The 16452-nt window shown below is 38.3% G+C and overlaps 1 protein-coding gene across 1 annotated transcript; it reads left to right on the plus strand.

Annotated features, from left to right (window-relative positions):
- The first annotated feature begins 14798 nt into the window (after positions 1-14798).
- LOC115517190 (olfactory receptor 11G2-like) lies at positions 14799-15761 on the plus strand. Its single transcript, XM_030320311.2, has one exon. It carries the CDS (start codon positions 14799-14801, stop codon positions 15759-15761), a length of 963 nt encoding a protein of 320 aa, XP_030176171.1.
- The last annotated feature ends 691 nt before the right edge of the window (positions 15762-16452 follow it).

Below are 16452 nucleotides of genomic sequence, written 5' to 3' on the forward strand. Positions count from 1 at the left end.
CCAAGGTAAATGTCCTTTACAGCTCCAAAATTCTTACTCATTAAATAATTTCATAAAATAGCTTATTCCTGGCAACTTTTTCACATTTTTTTCTTCTGGAATATTCGTGGTAAGTGCCCCATGCTAAAAGACTTGTAGATGAGGACAACCATTTACAGTTATTTGCATTCCTCTACTTTTCTCTACATTTCTCTATGCAATTCTCATATTCACTCACAGAAGAGTCATAGATACATAGTGACTGTTGATTAAGTAGCTACTGATAGATTTCTGGAAGTTGTCTAATTTAAAAAGGCTACATGCTTCCAGATACGACCTTGAGAACCAAGAGAAAAAAGACATACTTAAATACAAGAGATCTGAGGATTTTTTTTGTAATTTTTCATTTTGAAATATTTTCAGCTTTATAGAAAAGCTGCAAGAATAATATGGAACTTCTATATGCCCTTATTCCAGATTCCAAATGGTTAAAATTTATAATTGCTTTATTACCAACCCCCCCCCCCCTTCTCTCTCTCTCTCTTTCCCTGTGCATGTGTCTTGTTTTTCTCTACATAGATACCTTTGGAGAGTTAGTTGCGGGCATCTTGCCCCTGTTACAGCATGCCAGCTGGTTTTAAGGGTTAACTCACCTTAAGAGAATACACTCTGCTTGCAAACCTAAGCGCCTTGATCTGTAACAGAACTAACTTACTTTCGTTGAGGTTTTCCGACTGCTGGCTTTGAGGAGTGAGGGACCAGAACTTTCCCAGACTGCAGAGGCCAGCAAATCTCCATTTTCTGATTAGCCTAGCAACTTTTTTTTTACAATTTTTTTTCTTTTTTTAAGTCACACAGATGATGTTACTAACCTCTTTTTGTGTATCTGTAAATCTTGCCCTCCTTTTCAGAAAGAAGAGAGTACTCCTGAACAAAACCAGAACCGGAGGCCCTCACACAACCCAGGAGCACTGAGATAACGTTTGCAGCTGGCACCAGTGAGTATGCAGTAATTGAGAAATGCTGCAGGCCATTACATTTCTTTTGCTGATTAACTACCTTAAACCCCTTTAAAAACTCCTGAGCAGGGCAGAAACCTGAGTTGGTTTATGGACAAGTCTGTCTTCTCCCCAGTTGACCCACTTCCTGAATAAAGCTCAAATTTCCTTTCCACTCAAAACTTGTCTCTTGAGTATTGGCATTTCAAGCAATGGGCAGCCAAACTTGGAGTTTGGTAACACCATTACATTTCAATGTTTCAGTGTGTATTTTTTTTTCTTTTTAAGTTTTATTTATTTACTTTGAGACAGACAGCACAAGTGGGGAAGAGGCAGAAAAAGAGAATCCCAAGCAGGCTCCATGCTACCTGCACAGAGCCTGATGCGAGGCTCAAACTCATGAACCATAAGATCATGACCTGAGCTGAAACCAAGTCAGACACTCAACCAACTGAGCCACCCAGGTGCTCCCAGTATGTATTTTCTAGATATAAGGAATGGTTTCTCACATAACCACAATATGTGGTTTATATTTATATTGATATAATACTATTATCTCATTTAGGTCCTTATTCTATAATTTCCCTGATTATCCTGTTGATATCTTTTATAGTAGGAGGGAGGGACAGATTTCTTTTCCTGGTCCAGATCCAATCAACATTACAAATTGACCATTTTTAAAATCAAATGAGCCTCAGGGCGCCTGGGTGACTCAGTCAGTTAAGCATCCAACTCTTGGTTTTGGCTCAGGTCATGACCTCACAGTTTGTGAGTTGAAGCCCCACATCAGGTTCTGTGCTGACACACACTCTGACCAAGTGTAGGGGGTAATCTAGGAATCCCCCGGGCTTACACCAATGGGTTAATAAGGCATAAAGAAATACAGAGTCACAAAATGCTCACACCCAAATTTGGGTAAACCAGATTGGAACTCCTAGAATAGGGGGGCGCAAAGACACCCCAAGAAAAGGGAGACACAAAGGTGCCAGAAATAGGGAGATGTGAATGCACTCCAAAATAGGGAGGGGGTGTAGAGCCCCCAAAATAGAGAGGGAGAGGCAAAGACCTGAAATAGAAATGGTGCAAAGGTGCCCAATACATAGGTATATGAAATAAACAAGATTAGATGTTCAGGGTGGAAGCACCCCCAATTTAGTACTATAGCAGAAAAGCTGCTTTCACAGGAGGATAGGGCCAGGTTAGGTAAGTTGGTGAATTGGACAATGGACCCCTGTGCTGCAGGCAAAGCAGCCCAGAGCGGAGATGGTTAACAAAAGAAAAGGTGCCTTATTAACCCTGAGGTTATTCCCCCTGTCTCATCCCCTAGGCTAGCTAAGATAAACAGGCACGATGCCTCCTGTCTGCTGTTAACAACCATTTACCCATCTACCAGTCATGGGATTTTGTTTTGTATTGACTCAAACCCCAAACGCTTTTCCCTCACATCCGCAAGTTAATGCTCACAGTTTCTTTGTCTCTTTGTACATGCCCATCACGTTTGTAAGCCTTCTGACCTGAATAAATATGGGGCAAGGACCCTTATTCGGGGCTCTTGTCTTCTCCCAGACATTAGCCATCTCTCGCTTTCAATCCTGTGTCTGCTCTTTTGCTGGCCAAAAGAGAACTTTAGAATTAGAGTCTACAAGATACCATATGGTTTCACTCTTATGTGGATCCTGAGAAACTTAACAGGAACCCATGGGGGAGGGGAAGGAAAAAAAAAAAAAAGAGATTAGAGTGGGAGAGAGCCAAAGCATAAGAGACTCTTAAAAACTGAGAACAAACTGAGGGTTGATGGGGGGTGGGAGGGAGGGGAGGGTGGGTGATGGGTATTGAGGAGGGCACCTTTTGGGATGAGCACTGGGTGTTGTATGGAAACCAATTTGTCAATAAATTTCATATATATATAAAAAAAAATAGAATTAGAGTCTACAACATCCAAGCTCAGAGCCTGCTTGGGATTCTCTCTCCCCCTCTATTTATTTCCCTCCCCCACTTTCATGCGCGCGCGCGCTCTCTCTCTCTCTCTCTCTCTCTCAAAATAAATAACAAGCAACAAAATCAAATGACCCTCCAGATGTTAGTAAATTGGCGCCAACTTCCAGGTTCTAAAGTAGATTTCTAAAAACAAAGTCATTCTTGCCAAAAAATGCTCAATATCACTCATCATCAGGGAAATACAAATCAAAACCACAATGAGATACCACTTCACACCTGTCAGAATGGCTAAAATTAACAACCCAGGAAACAACAGATGTTGGCAAAACGTGCAGACTGGGGAACCATCTTACACTATTGGTGGGAATGCAAACTAGAGCAGCCACTCTGGATAACAGTGTGGAGGTTCCTCAGAAGGTTAAAGATAAACTCTATGACCCATCAAATGCACTACCAGGTATTTATCCAAAGGATACAAAGCTACTAATTCAAAGGGGCATATACACCCTAATGTTTATAGCAGCATTATCAACAATAGCCAAACTATGAAAAGAGCCCAAATGTCCATCAACTGATGAATGGATAAAGAAGAAGTGGTGTATATATATAATGGAATATTACTTGGCAATCAAAAAGAATGAAATCTTGCCATTTGCAACAATGTGGATGGAGCTAGAGTGTATTGTGCTAAGCAAAATAAGTCAGTCAGAGAAAGGCAAATATCATATGATTTCACTCATATGTGGAATTTAAGAAACAAAACAGATGAACATAGAGGAAGGAAAGGAAAAATGAAATAAGATAAAAACAGGGAGGAAAACCATAAGACACTCTTAACTATAGAGAACAAATTGAGAGTTGCTGTAGGGGAAGTGGAGGGATGGGCTTAATGGGTGATGGGTTAAGGAGGGCACTTGTTGTGTTGAGTACTGAGTGTTATATGTCAGTGATAAATCACTAAATTTTACTTCTGAAGCCATTACTACACTATATGTTAACTAACTTGAATTTAAATAAAATCATGCAAGAAAAAAAAATTCTATGAAAAGGAATTTTTGCCTTCAAAGTTAAACTATCATATTTGAAAATTAAAGTAACATTTTTGTAGTACAAATAAATAGAATGGAATAAGAATCATTAAATCCTAAATGATAAATGCTTAGCTGATCCTATGCAAGATTTTTACAAATTTTTTTCTACAGGAAAAAAATTTTTAAATTAATTTTAGTATGGATCTAAGTTCAATATGAACTGGGCTTGTGTATTTCATAATTAACAAAAATAGAAACAGAATTTTGTTACAGCTTGATTGTTTCACCTACTATTACTAATGGTATATTGTAACACACAAATATCTTGAACTTCATCCTTAAAATATAATTGACTGGAGATGAGGAATTAAGATGGTGGAGAAGTAGGGGAACCCTGGGCTTTCCCTATCCCTCAAACACAGCTGTATTGAGGTCAGATCACTTGGAACACCCTGGAAATCAATCTGAGGACTGGCAGATGGATATCCATCATTGAAGGGTGACAGTGTGGCAGGTGTGAGGTTTATTTTAACAAACAAATCAAAGTACATCTAGTTAAATGTCCAAACACTCCACCACTGCAGGCAAGGAGGAGCTCTGCAGAGGACTGACCAATGGGAAAGAGCAGCCAAAATGCAACAGTAGAGTGCACACAGCATATACAGAAACATCCTGAAGTTCCAGGCTCTGGACAGTGCCTAACCCCTTTTTAATATAGCATTATCTTCAGATGCAGGAAACATAACCAGCATTCAAAACAGACAAAAGGCAGAAATTTAGCCAAAATGACAAGATGGAAGAATTCTCCCCAAAAGAAAGGTCAAAAAGAAATCAGAGCCAGGGACTTGTTCAACACAGATATAAGTAATATATCTGAACAAAAATTTAGAACAACAGTCATAAGACTACTGTCTGGACTTGAGAAAAGCATCGAAGACACCAGAGAAACCCTTGCTGCAGAGATCAAAGACCTAAGAACTAGTCAGACTGAAATAAAAACTGCTATAACTGATCTGCAAAAACAACCGGATATATTTTCAATGAGGTCTGAGGAATCTGAGTAGAGAAGAAGTTATATAGAAGATAAAATTATGGAAAACTAAAAGCTCAAAAGAAGATGGAAAGAAAACTATTATACCGTGCCACGGGAGATCAGCAATTCCATAAAGCAAAAATAGTCTCCATATCATAGGAGTCCCAGAAGAAGAAGAGCAGGAAAAGGGGGAAGAAGGATTATTTGAACAAATTAAAGCTAAGAACTTCACTAACCTGGAGAAGAGCACAGTAATTCAAGTCCAAGAGACACAGAGAACTCCCCTCAAAATCAACAAAAACAACTCAACACCACAACCTATCATAATGAAACTTGCAAATACAAAGGTAAAGAGAGAATTCTGAAAGCAGCTAAGGGCAAATGTCCTTAACCTGCAAGAGTAGACACATAAAGGTAGTAGCAGACCTATCCACTGAAACTTGGCAGGCCAGAAGGGATTTGTAGTAAATATTCAAAGTGCTGAGTGGGAAAAATATGCAGCCAAGAAATATTTATCCAGCTAGGTTGTCATTCAGAATAGAAGAAGGGGTAAAGAGTTTCCCAAACAACAAGTAAAGGAGTTTATGACGACTAAACCAGGCCTACAAAATATTTTAAGGGGGACTTTGAATGGAGAAGAAAAAAGACCAAAGCAACAAAGACTACAAAGTACCAGAACATCACTGGAAACACCAACTCTACAGGTAACACAACAGCACTAAATTCATATCTATAGTCACTCTGAATGTAAATGGAATAAATGCTCCAATCAAAAGATATTGGGTATCAGAATGGATAAAAAAAATCAAGATCTATCCATATGCTGCCCACAAGAGGTTCATTAGACCTAAGACACCTGCAGATTGAAGGTGAGGGGATGGAGAACCATGTTAACAGATGTCAAAAGAATGGGTAGCTATACTTATATCAGACAACCTAGATTTTAAATCAAAGACTGTAACAAGAGATTAAGAAGGACATTATATCATATCCATCAAGAAGATCTAACAATTATAAATATTTATGCCCCAACTCAGGGCACCCAAATATATAAATCAATTAGTAACCAACATAAAGAAACTAATTGATAATAATACCATAATGGTAGGGGACTTTAACACCCACTTACAGCAAAGAACAGATCATCTAAGCAGAAAATCAACAAGGAAACAATGGTTTTTAGTGACACACTTGACTGGATGGGCTTAGCAGATATATTTAGAACATTTCATCCTAAAGCAGAAGAATACACTTTCTTCTATATTTGCATGTCAATCAATGTAATACACCACATTAATAAAAAGAAAGTGTAAGAATCATAGGATCCTATCAATAGACGCAAAAAAAGCATTTGACAAAATACAGCATCAATTCTTGATAAAAACCCTCAACAAAGTAAGGATAGATGGAAACATCATAAAGGCCATACATGAAAGACCCACAGCTAATATCCACAGCGAGTAAAAACTAAGAGCTTTTCCCCTAAGTTCAGGAACAAGACAAGGATGTCTACTCTCACCATTACTATTTAACATAGTACTGGAGGTCTTAGCCTCAGCAATCAAACAAAAGGAGATAAAAGGCATCCAAATTGGCAAGGAAGAAGTCAAACTTTCACCACTGTATGTAGAAAACCCAAAAGACTCCACCGAAAAATTGTCAGAATTAATACATGAATTCAGCAAAGTTGCAGGATATAAAATCAACTTGCAGAAATCTGTTGCATTTCCATACACCAATAAGGAAGCAACAGAAAAAGAAATCAAGGAATCAATCCCATTTACAATTGCACCAAAAAAATAAGACATCTGGTAACAAAACTAACTAAAGAGATAAGAGACCTGTACTCTGAGAGCTATAGAACACTTATGAAAGAAATTGAAGAGGACAAAAGAAATGGAAAAACATTTCATGCTCATGGATTGGAAGAGCAAACATTGTTGAAATGTATATATTGCCAAAAGCAATCTACACATTTAATGTAATCCCTATCAAAATACCATCAGTATTCATGGGGAGCCTGGGTGGGTGAGTCAGTTAAGCACCTGACTTTGGCTCACGTTATGATCTCTCAGTTCGTGAGTTCCAGCCCCACATCAGGCTCTGTGCTGACAGCTCGGAGCCTGGAGCCTGCTTCGGATTCTGTGTCTCCCTCTCTCTAACCCTCCCCTGCTTGCGCTTTCTCTCTCTCTCTCTCTAAATAATAAATATTAAAAAATTTAAAAAATACCATCAGCATTCCTTACAGAGCTAGATCAAACAATCCTAAAATGTGTATGGAACCAGAAAAAAAACCAAATAGTCTAAGCAATACTGAAAAAGAAAAACAAAACTGAAGGCACCATGATTCTGTATTTCAACCCATATTACAAAGCTGTAGTCATCAAGATTATATGGTACTGGCACAAAAACAGACACAGAGGTCAATGGAATGGAAAGAAAACCCCAGAAATGGACCCACAACTATTTGGTCAACTAATCTTTGACAAAGCAGCAAAGAATAGTCAATGGAAAAAAGACAGTGTCTTCAACACATGGTGTTGGGATAACTGGACAGCAACATGCAGAAGAATGAAACTAGACTACTTTCTTACACCATACACAAAAGCAAATTCAAAATGGATGAAAGACCTAAATATGAAACAGGAAACCATCAAAATCCTACAGGACAACACAGGCAGCAACCTCTTTGCAGCAACTTGTTACTAGACACATCACCAATGGCAAGGGAAACAAAAGCAAATATAAACTATTGGGATTTCATCAAGAAGCTTCTACACAGCAAAGGAAACAATCAACAAAACTAAAGGACAGCCTACAGAATGAGTGAAGATATTTGCAAATAACATGACTCATAAAGGGATAGTATCCAAAATTTATAAAGAACTTACCAAACTCAACACCCAAAAAACAAATAATTCAGTAAAATATTGGCAAAAGACATGAATAGACACTTTTCCAAAGAAGACATCATGGCTAACAGACACATGAAAAGATGTTCAACATCACTCACCATCAGGGAAATACAAATCAAAACCACAACATGATACCACTTCACAAGAATGGCTAAAATTAACAACACAAGAAACAACAAGTATTGGTAAGGATGTGGAGAAAGGGGAATCCTCTTGCACTGCTGGTGGGAATACAAACTGGTGCAGCCACACTGGAGAACAGTATGGAGGCTCCTCAGGAAAAAAAAAAAAATAGAACTACCCTACAATTCACAGTGGTGTTGTTAGGTATTTACCCATAGGACACAAATATAGAGATTTGAAGGGGTACATGCACTTCAATGTTTATAGAAGCATTATCAACAATAGTCAAACTATGGAAAGAGCCCAAATGTCCACCAACTGATGAATGAATAAAGAAAATGTGGTGTATATATATATACATATATATATATATATGTATATATATATACACACAATGGAATATCACTCAGTCATAAAAAAAGAATAAAATCTTGCCATTTGCAATGACGTGGATGAAGCTAGAATGTGTTATGCTAAGCAAAATAAGTCAATCAGAGAAAGACAAATACCATATGATTTCACTCATATGTGGAATTTAAGAAACAAAACAGATGAACATATGGAAAGTGGGGACGAAGAGAAGAGAGGGTAACAAACCACAAGAGACTCCTAATAATAGAGAACAAACTATGGGTTGATGGAGGGAAGTTGTTAGGAGATGGGCTAGACAGGTGGTGGGTATTTAGGAGGGCATTTGTTGTGATGAGCACTTGGTGTTGTATGTTATGAATCGCTAAAAACTACTCATGAAACCAATACTGCACTGTATGTTAACTAAAACTTAAATAAAAAAATAAAAATAGCTGACTGGAAATGTGAAGGAAAAGGAGAATACTGTGTAAGTAAAACACCATCAACTCTCTGTGTATTTAGTTATCATTGATGTTTTTGTTTTGCATCGTCTTTTGCAACAAGTTTCCCATACAAAGTGTGTACTTTTAAAGTAATCATTGCTGAAAATACAAATTCATGCAAGGACTGATTGAAATTTGCAACAAGTTTTTCCCATTGAAACATCATGAATGGTGATTAGGTGCCTAAGCAAGCACACAATATCCCATCCAATCCATAATGTACCTGTTCATAGTATCAATGCATTCTAAGATCTAATTACAGGTACCAGGAGGGGTGGGAATGGCAAATAAAAAGGAAGAAAAACAAGCACAGCAACACATGAGTACTCTTGCATGCAATTGACTTGTAAACCTCCCACACTTGGATATGTGAATTAAGATCTTTGAGTTTATCACTCTATAGAAGTGAGTTCTCTCACTTTTAGAGTCAGGGCATTCCTTTAAGCCTTTCAGAAGGTAAAACGACTCACTTACCAGATTCGTGCCTTGAATTCTGTGTGTGCACATGTAAGTATGGATGGAGCAGAGGAGAAAAAAGAACAGGAAACTCTGAGAGGCAAGACTTGAAAGATAAGGCAGAGCTGTATTGCAGGGGCCTTATTGACCAGACTATAGACTTTGAGTTATTATACACTATGGGTAGGGGAAACATCAAAGGTGCTTCAACCAAGTGTGAGATGTTTAAGATGAAAACTACTTCAAGGAGTATGAAGGAACAGGCAAGGAGCAGTGCTAAAAGATCTGCTCCTTTGTTAAGGATGAAGAAAAATTGAAAGCCAACTCCCAAGGGCATCTTCTCTGCACTTAGCTGCAGAATGACCCTGCTATGTCACCCCTTTGGCCAAGAGTATCCTTGGGCCTGATAAGTGTCCCATGAGAAGCAGGATTCTTCAATGAAGCTGCTGTGACTCAGAACCTCTAACTGAAAGAAGAGCAGGAAAGGTCACTGAGGAGGCTATAGTGGCCTTGGAAAGAGAGTGATTCCACAGCCCCTTGGCTAAGGTCCATTACTCCCCCCAACCAATCTCCTCTTTATTTTGGTGGGGGGTGGGGAACCTTTCCCCAAGACTCAGAATTGACAGCAACTTATCAGAAGGCAAACAAATTAACTTCTGCAATACTGACACCTTATCTTGGGTTTTGTTTGACAGAATTTCCTAAAGCATAAGATACATATTCTGAACAGGTTGGTGAGTGATTGTTCACTATTGATTCCATCTCTGGCTATCTCTAAGAGATTTAGACCCAATAAAAGATATTACTTCCTCCACCACTGGGGAAAATAAAGACAGAAATGGAGGCACAAGGGTCTCCAGAGAAAGTAGGGAGTGAGCAAGGGAATAGTTAGCAAAGATATGTCTCCTGGCACAGCTCCCCTTCTAGAGACAGTAAATGAATCCTCAAGGAGCAAAAGACAAACTCTGCTTATAATTCCTGGATCCTACAGTACATACATTCACTGATCTTCATTCCAACCTATTTTTACACCTTCTCTCCAACTGGTTACACAAAGGCAACTACTTCTACTCTCAGAAAAGCCTACAAGAAACTGACTGAGAAGTTTCAGTTGGATTTCCTTTCATGCTTCAGGGAAGAAGGTAATGTAGTGCTTAGAGAGGGAAAAATATTAAAATATAGCTGGAGAATCTATATCTCTGAAAAAAAGCTTCCTGCTAATTCTACTACAGTCTTACATAAAACATTTGGTATTTATTTTATGTCAGATATCGACAAGTTGCTTCCACCTTGTCATTTCATTATCTCATTCAACAGTCTTTATCCCAGGGGAAGGCATTATCACCTCCATTTGACATTTGGGGAAACTAAGAGGTATGAAATAACTGGCTTGTAGAATTTCCCACAACAGTGCAATATAAGTGCTGGAATTCAAGTCCTGGGCTCCCATGTTCAAATTCAGTACTACTTCTATTATACCACAATTACCAACTACTTATGGGCAATCTAGGCTGTGGATACTCATTTCACAAGTTAAAAAGTGAAGCTTCTTTGCCTTATTAATCTTCTGTCCAAGCAGCCTGAATCGCATAGATACAGTGAGACCCCTGCGTTCACGTTCCCACAATGTTGGCCATACCACCCTCTGAGGCCCATTTAGGGGGACTCAGCCAACTTAGATGGACAGTTAACATGACAGCTGCCTTCTACACTTAGGAACTAACTGAAAAACAGTGAGTAATAAGACAGCTTAGCAGAAACATATCTACCTTTACTTACATTTAATTTCATTAGATTCAGCATAAAATATTTTTACACACTTCCTATTTTCCAGAACAGTTTTGTCAGGCGTTTACCTGGAAAACTATCCTGCAAGGGAGCTGTCCTGTATATCTTCATTTATAATTAACACAATATCCAGCAAGGGTTTTCATTTCAGGATTATATATCACTTCTAGAATTGTAAGTCTAGCTATCCTGTGCAGTCTGGGTATTCCTAGAATAACAACAAACATCTCAGAAATAAACAGGATTCAGAATTATGTAGTATAGCTCCCATTCTACATTCAAGAAACTAAGAGATGTTAAATAACTATGCTAGATCCATAAAGCAAGATAATTGTTTTTTTTTTAATTCAACAGAATTTAGGCCCTTGTCTTTCTACTTTTCCTCTCTGCCACCCATCCTTTAGCAATTAAAGACATAATCACTTAAAATAGAATAGTTTCTGTTACCAAGAACATTCAATCTTTCATAACCCTCTTTCAAATGAATTCCCTGAAAACTATATCAGAATTCTAGTAACTCAAGATAATACATGGAAGCTATTAAATAATTCATTCCTGCAAATTTTACTCACATTACATTTTAGGTTCATTTGGTGTAAAAATCACTTTCAAATAAATAATATTATTTTAAGTCTTGGAACATATTTCTCCCAAAATATCATTGTTGTTGTTTTTAAGAGGGGGGAGGGGCAGGGAGAGAGAATAGAGAAAATCCCAAACAGGCTCATGCTGTTGGCACAGAGCCTGACTCAGGGCTCACACTCACAAAACGTGAGATCATGATCTGAGCTGAAATCAAAGTCTGACACTTAACCAACTGAGCCACCCAGGTGCTCCAAAATATTTTCTTTTATAGATATTTTTAAAAGTTCTTATTCTCTTCATTACAACTCACGCATTTTTCAAAGTATTCCATGATATACATATTTATAATTAGAAAAATATTTGTTAAAAAAGAGCAGTTATACAACAATTTATTAAGTACCTACTACATACCACAACTATAATCAAACAATGAATTCAACAGACCAGTTCCCTGACTTCATTCAACTGGCAAATGCAACAAATAAATAAAGAAATAAAATAATTTTAGATCTTGATAAGCACCTAAAAGAAAATAAATAGAACTTTAGGAATGAAAGAATGGCAGAGGAACTAACATAGGGTGTTCAAAAGAAGAGAATATTAGTGCTGGAAACTGAAGAATGGGTTCCAGATGAGATTTCCAAACAAAAACAAACACACACACACACACACACACACACACACACACACACACACACACAAAACCTAGAGCAAAAGCACCTGGTCAGAGACAGACTTGGCTTATTCTAGTATAGGAAGAAGGCCCATGTAACTGAAGAAGAGGGAAGAGGGAAAGGCAGAGGAGGAAAAGAGGGAGAGGAAGGGAAAAAAACTGGTGAAGTAGGTGAAGGTCAAATCATTCAGAGACTCATGCACCATAAAATGGAGCTTGGATTTTATTCTACGTTGGAGAAGTTACTGAGTGTTTTCACACAAAGAAATGACATGACCTTATTTACATTATTAAAAGGTCAATATCGCTACTGTGTAGAAAATGGGTTGTAAAGAAGCAAAGGCAGGAAGAAGAGAGATAATTCAGGAGGTCTTCGTGGTAATCCAGAGAAATAATAATGGTAGTTTGAACGAGGAAGTTCAAGAGAAAGAAGGAAAAGCAGATGCATCAAGATAAATTTTAGAAATAGAGCAAATAGAAATTGTAACTGAGTTGTATGTGAAGGATAGGAAAAAGGGAGATGTGATATTAAAAGAGAAAGTCCATAAAGATTTACTCAAACTATCCACATTTCCAGTAATAAGATGTTCAAATAGATGACCAAGTATAAATTGAGATTTGAGGAAACCCAATAAAACAATCCAAACCAAAATACATAATCACTATTAAGCAACAGATTCCTTGAATTGATCAAGTCCAGGTATTCTGTCTGTAAACTTATTTACAAGCTTCATAGAATTTTTCTTTTAACTTCTGAGACTGGATAACCTGAGTTCATTTGTTACATCAAATCCTGCCTTCTGCCATTTGTGAGTAAGCAGTGTACCAAATGGACTCCAATCAATATTAGTTTTAAGACATTCTACAGAAACAGGCAAATTAGGGAAAAAATTTTTCTTCAACAAAAGCATAAAATCCTGAATATTTTTACTCTAAATGAGAGTTGCTTTACAAATATAAGCTTTCTAAATAAAACCCACTTTCAGTGCCCTTTATGAGAAATAAATGTAGGGGCGCCTGGGTGGCTCAGTCAGTTAAGCGTCCGACTTCAGCTCAGGTCATGATCTCACAGTCCATGAATTCAAGCCCCACATCAGGCTCTGTGCTGCTCTGTCTCTCTCTGTCTCAAAAATAAATAAACGTAAGGAAGGAAGGAAGGAAGGAAGGAAGGAAGGAAGGAAGGAAGGAAGGAAGGAAGGAAGGAAGGAAGGAAGGAAGGAAGGAAGGAATGTATAATCACGTAGAACTTAGCCTGAACTCCCAGGCAGACAAATTTAAAGCTCAGCAAAAGCATACAGAAGATGGAGTTCACAATACAGTCATCTTCTCCCCATCCCTTCCCACCCTAGCTGAAGCCACAAAAGCCCTGTGGCAGTCAATAGATATTGGGATAGAGATGGTTAGGATCTTAAAAGTTCTTTTGAGACACATGCCCTTGCCATAGGAATCGAGTAAATGTTCTAAACAAACTTGGGTCCAGAAAAGAGGTGTGTGGTTCCAGCACATCACTTCATCCTTACCCCCAGAGAACAGACCTTTTCCAATATGGTCATATTATTGATGTTAATTTTATCTTTAGGATAACAATCCAAATGGCCTTAGGTGCTATTTTTTCAGGAGTTTTCTCCAGCACACTTGATTTACTCATAAAATTGGTAGACAATGGCATTAAAGATATTGAATCAACAGGTTAGGTTGAAATATAGCCAAATGTCAAATAATTTCTAACTGATATCAAAGGTCCCACAGTTTTCTTGCTCCAGAATCACATGACCCAAAAAGGCACCTGCATATAAGCAGCTGCATTAGGTGACTACTCATGGAGGTCTTAAAGGTAATGCATTTATCCAATCATTTTTTAAAAATTACAGAAACCCTTATGCCCCAGGTCATCTCCATGACACTGCTGTTAGAAATTACCTCAGCTTCCTCTTTTCATTTTGTTAATGTTTTTATTTATTTTTGAGGGAAAGAGACAGAGAACTAGTGAGGGATGGGCAGAGAGAGAGGGAGACACACAATCCAGGCTCTTAATTGTCAGCACAGAACCTGATGCAGGGCTTGAACTCACAACTGGTGAGATCATGACCTGAGCCATCCAGGCGCTCCCCTCAGCTACTCTTACAAAGGCATTCGTGAAGAAGAGAGCTAACCCAGTATATTTAGTTTAGGAGGAGAGAAAAAGAGAATTATGCAGAGTAATGCCAGTCTACATTGCAATCTCCTATCTGGGATAAGCTAAATGAAGTAAGGATTTTAATCTCTTTTGTTCACTGCTATATCCCCAGTATCTAGGAAAAATACCTAGCAAACAGTAAACATTCAATAAATATTGACTTAATAATTCATAAATAAACAAATCTCAGTTTCTTCTTTGGACAAAGAAAATGAAGCCCCTCTGCTATTCCAGGAACATGCAGTAATTATGGGTTTTTTCACAGCTTCCAGACACATGAAAATCTCAAATACTCTCAACACCTCCAGCACCATCACTGGCTTCATCCTCCTGGGCTTCCCTTGCTCCAGGGAGGGGCAGATCCTCCTCTTTGTGCTCTTCTCTGTTGTCTACCTCCTGACCCTCATGGGCAACGGGTCCATTATCTGTGCTGTGCGCTGGGATCAGAGACTCCACACCCCCATGTACATCTTGCTCGCCAATTTCTCCTTCCTAGAGATCTGGTATGTCACCTCCACTGTCCCCAACATGTTGGCCAACTTCCTGTCTGACACCAAGGTCATCTCCTTCTCTGGGTGCTTTCTCCAGTTCTACTTTTTCTTCTCCTTGGGTTCTACAGAATGCTTCTTCTTGGCTATTATGGCATTTGATCGGTACCTTGCCATCTGCTGGCCTCTACATTACCCCACTCTTATGACTGGACATCTCTGCACCAACCTTGTGGTCAGCTGCTGGGTACTTGGTTTCCTTTGGTTCCCAGTACCTATCATTGTTATTTCCCAAATGTCCTTCTGTGGATCCAGGATAATTGACCACTTCCTCTGTGATCCAGGTCCCCTATTAGCACTCACCTGTGCCAGAGTCCCAGTAATGGAGTTTTTTTGGACCATTATAAGTTCCTTGCTCTTATTTCTTCCTTTCCTCTGCATCATGGGGTCCTATACTCTGGTCCTGAGAGCTGTGTTTAGAGTCCCTTCAGCAGCTGGACGAAGAAAAGCTTTCTCGACCTGTGGGTCCCATCTGGCCGTGGTTTCACTGTTCTATGGTTCGGTGATGGTCATGTATCTGAGCCCAACATCTGAGCATGAGGCTGGGATGCAGAAACTTGTGACTCTGTTTTATTCTGTAGGAACCCCACTCATTAATCCTGTGATCTACAGTCTAAGGAACAAAGATATGAAACATGCCCTGCAGAAATTTCTAGGAATATAGAAGTTATGATCTTGATAAAGAAAAATGGGGGTAATGGGCCTACCTTCATATTTTTTCAGGTGAAAAAAATTAGTAACTAATACCACTCTGAAAATTGTTCATCCTATTATTGAGCTTATTCATCATACCTGTTTCTACTTTTCCTGGAATCATGAGAGCAAGAAAAGACTCAGAGACATTATCCAATTCCCTCATTTTATAGATGAAGAAGCTAGGGAATGGAAATTTTGAGTGACTTGCTCTGGCCATAACTATATAATGCACAGAAAAATCTTTTTAAATAGCTGTTCTTTCTACTCATAAAGAAATAAATACATAATAAACTATAAGAAAGTATTATTTTTTGCCGTTCAGATATGTAGCCATCAAATAGTCTTTCATCTGAGGAGGGGGAAATATATATATTACTGATAGAATTGTAAATTGGTGCAACTTCTACTTAGGACAAATTGCAAAACAATTTAACAAAATTTAAAATGCACAGTATCCATTAACAGCAAATGCACTTACTCCTAAATACCTAGCCTACACATATAATCAATCACGCATATGTGAAAATATGCATGCAAAAGAATATTTATTGTTGCAGCATTGTAATACCAAATTACTAGAAATCACAAATGCCCATTTATGGAGACCTATTTAGATAACTTATGATGTGCCCATGCAATGGAAAATGATATAGAATTTT

This window comes from Lynx canadensis, chromosome B3, assembly GCF_007474595.2.
Source record: "Lynx canadensis isolate LIC74 chromosome B3, mLynCan4.pri.v2, whole genome shotgun sequence".
NCBI lineage: Eukaryota > Metazoa > Chordata > Mammalia > Carnivora > Felidae > Lynx > Lynx canadensis.

What these genes read in the sequence shown, in the direction of transcription:
- LOC115517190 (XM_030320311.2), top strand. Translation starts at nt 14,799, where the DNA reads ATGGGTTTTTTCACAGCTTCCAGACACATGAAAATCTCAAATACTCTC.